The sequence below is a fragment of the Bombyx mandarina genome, chromosome 18 (genome assembly GCF_030267445.1).
Source record: "Bombyx mandarina strain Sakado chromosome 18, ASM3026744v2".
Lineage (NCBI taxonomy): Eukaryota > Metazoa > Arthropoda > Insecta > Lepidoptera > Bombycidae > Bombyx > Bombyx mandarina.
This window is the reverse complement of record NC_143224.1, coordinates 90043-93354: the sequence shown is the minus strand read 5'-3', so window position 1 is coordinate 93354 and position 3312 is coordinate 90043. Positions and strand designations below refer to the sequence as shown.

Below are 3312 nucleotides of genomic sequence, written 5' to 3'. Positions count from 1 at the left end.
TTATAAAAGATTACGTATTGAGAATTTTACTGACTAATTTACTTTTAAACATTATTATCAAGTCCTTTTGTTTGATAAAGCTGGTCGATTTCATTTAGTATGTTCATATTATCAATTTAAATTTAATTACTACCTTAAGCATTAAATTTTCACATAATAATAGCAAACAAATATTGTTGTAGTAAAAAATTACGGCTCATTAAATATATTTTAACGTTTTTTGTCAGAGTAGAATAAGTAAGTTGTTGGTAATACAGACATATTTATTTAGTAATTAAACTTGTAATAAAAACATAAATTTATTTACTATGATTATTTCTATTTTAATTCTTCCGGAACAAAGGCGTATTTTATTATACACATACATAGGTTAGGTGAATTTTGTCGGCAAGAAATACGTAACTAAAATTACGAAGATATGACCCGTGTGAACGCCGTAGCAACAAAGCGGTTACTTTACTTATTCCTAAAAGTCATAATATCATGTCGGGGATTAAACCCGTAACAGATTAATTTCAAATTATTTCGAAATCTACTCAATATTGTTTTAAATCAATTACAGACAGCAGACAAAGATGCAGCTTAATTTTATCCATAAAGTCTCTTAAGAACATTTTCATCTATGATTTAGCATTCTATAACAAAACAGTTTTTTTACGTTCCTGTAAAGTTCGAGTTTTTCACTTGGGTCCTTTTTCCACGAATGGTGCGTTTTATGAACGGCGGGGATTATTTTCGCAATTTAATTTTATCATCATTTACATGTCAAAATTAATTAAATTTTGAAATGAGACTTTTGTTGAGATAAGATACTATTTTTGCAAGTATAAAAGATACCGAAGCGATGACTGACAACATTCTACTCGAGGGAACCTGTAAACTGGTAGTAGCCATGAAGGTCTTCGCAGCAGTACTGATGGCGTTGGCGGCCGTGGTCGTGGCAGAAGAGGCCATCGAACTTGACTACCACAACAAGATCGGTATCCCCCGGGCTGAGAGTCTTAGACGCGCCGAGGAAGCCGCTGACTTCGACGGTACCAGGATTGTGGGTGGTTCTGCCGCCAACGCTGGTGCTCACCCCCATCTTGTAAGTACCTACTGCTATCCAATACGCACTAATCCTACCGATTTTAAACTTTTATTCAAATTTCGATCGAAACATAGCATATTAGCCATTTAATTATTATTATTATTACTATTTTTCTACCTAATCACTGGTAGCCTAAGGGGCTGTTCCAACTTCCCGCGGACGAGTGAGTGAGCTCACAGGCTTAAGTTGATAGAATTCACTAACACCAGTCCTAGCAAGAGCAGTGCTTCACAGAGTCTATCAACGGATCGGAATCGCGTCCCACTCGGAAGATCCGGCGAGATACTCAGTGGCTGTGTCCACGTGTCTATCGCCGGATCCATAACTGTGTTAGTCCAGAGGAGAGTCGGCGACGTATACCCTCTTGCTGGGACTCTCCGGCTGTTAGCGCACTTCTCTAAAAGATCAACTAAATTGTATATTGTTCCTTGAAATGTACAATGTTATTCTTATTATCATCATCAAATCGCATCAAAATACTTAATTTTTCTTATTTTTCTCATATCATAGGCTGGACTTGTGATCGCACTCACGAATGGCAGAACTTCCATCTGCGGAGCTTCCTTACTGACCAACACCCGCTCTGTGACCGCGGCTCACTGCTGGAGGACCAGGAACGCCCAGGCTCGTCAGTTTACTCTCGCTTTTGGTACAGCTAACATCTTCTCCGGAGGAACCAGGGTCACCACCTCCAGTGTTCACCTGCACGGCAGCTACAACATGAACAACCTCAACAACGACGTCGCCGTCATCAACCACAACCATGTTGGCTTCAACAGTCAGTACCATTATCTGTGCTTTGTTTAAATTATTGATTATTTTAGAGTTCCTACACCTGTAATGTGATTCTGTCTACTTCACCTCATTACAGACAACATCCAGCGCATCAACCTAGCCAGTGGAAACAACAACTTTGCTGGTACTTGGGCCTGGGCTGCCGGCTTCGGGAGGACCTCCGATGGTTAGTATTTATCATTACTGAAAAAAAATATATATTATTCTCTCATTTTGTATTCTGCGTTGACTCCGCGACTAGAAGGCGCCATGAGAGAGTTTTGATAAAATTCCTTGACTATTCCAGCTGCTTCGGGAGCCAACAACCAACAAAAACGTCAAGTGAGCCTCCAGGTCATTACCAACGCCGTCTGCGCCCGCACGTACGGAAACTCTGTGATCATTGGCTCCACCCTCTGTGTTTCCGGCGCTAACGGTCGCAGCACCTGCAGCGGAGACTCCGGCGGCCCTCTCTCCATCGGCAGCGGCGGAGGCCGTCAGCTGGTCAGTACACTAGTTTTGTTTAACTTTACTGCTTTAACTGGTTGCCTATAGATTCTCTGTTTTTTGTTTATTTGTTTATTTACTAGGGTAGCCTTTTATGACTCACTACATTTCCCATTTGTTTCTTGTACTTTCCAGATCGGTATCACGTCGTTCGGATCAGACAAAGGCTGCCAGAGAGGCTACCCTGCCGGTTTCGCTAGAGTCACATCCTTTAACTCCTGGATCCGGGCTAGAATTTAAATGACGACTGACGAATGCTGAATGATTCATTAATAATAAAATAATTTCATTTACAAAAAAACCTTTCTTTATTTTCGTATTCCTCAATCTCATCCTCTTTGGGAAACTTGAATAAGTACTCAATAAAAAGTTAAACAGTGTGGATTCACGGCAGTGTGCTCGGAGTGTATTCCTTTTGTTTTCTCGATCGGGCTACTCGATAGCGTGAATGTTGACTTAAATTTGTAGGAAGTTCCTTAGCAGCAGGTAGGTTTGCTAGTTCTATTGAGTGAGTGCGAGGTCTTCGATCGCCTAGGTACCGTCGGTCTACCGAGCAATATACCCGCTCGCTGGAAGATCTTTCCTTTGTCGATATATTTTAGTATATAACTAGTCAGGTCATAAGTATTGTCACACAGTAAAAACTTTTCTTTTAGAATGCTGGTCACAAAAAAGTTTATTGAATTCGAATTTCGAATTGTTCATGAAAATAAAAATGTATACTTTTAGAATTTTACTCATTTTTAAATATGGAGTGGACGCTTAATGAAGACCGTGTTGCAGTTATTGCGTTGCATCGTTGCGGTTACGCGCCAATTCAAATTTTTAACATACTGAAAAATTTTAATATAACCAAAAGATTCGTTTATCGTACCATCAAACGATACAATGAAGACTCTAGTGTAGATGACAGGTCAAGAAGTGGTCGCCCTCGGTCTGTT

The 3312-nt window shown here is 40.0% G+C and overlaps 1 protein-coding gene across 1 annotated transcript; it reads left to right on the top strand.

The window, feature by feature from the left end:
- The first annotated feature begins 829 nt into the window (after positions 1–829).
- Positions 830–2672, top strand: LOC149500913 (epithelial serine protease-like). Its single transcript, XM_089734837.1, has 5 exons — positions 830–1087; positions 1601–1868; positions 1962–2051; positions 2172–2368; positions 2507–2672. The coding sequence occupies exons 1-5, from the start codon at positions 845–847 to the stop codon at positions 2609–2611; spliced, it is 903 nt and encodes a 300-aa protein (XP_089590963.1). The 5' UTR covers positions 830–844; the 3' UTR covers positions 2612–2672.
- Positions 2673–3312: the final 640 nt, after the last annotated feature.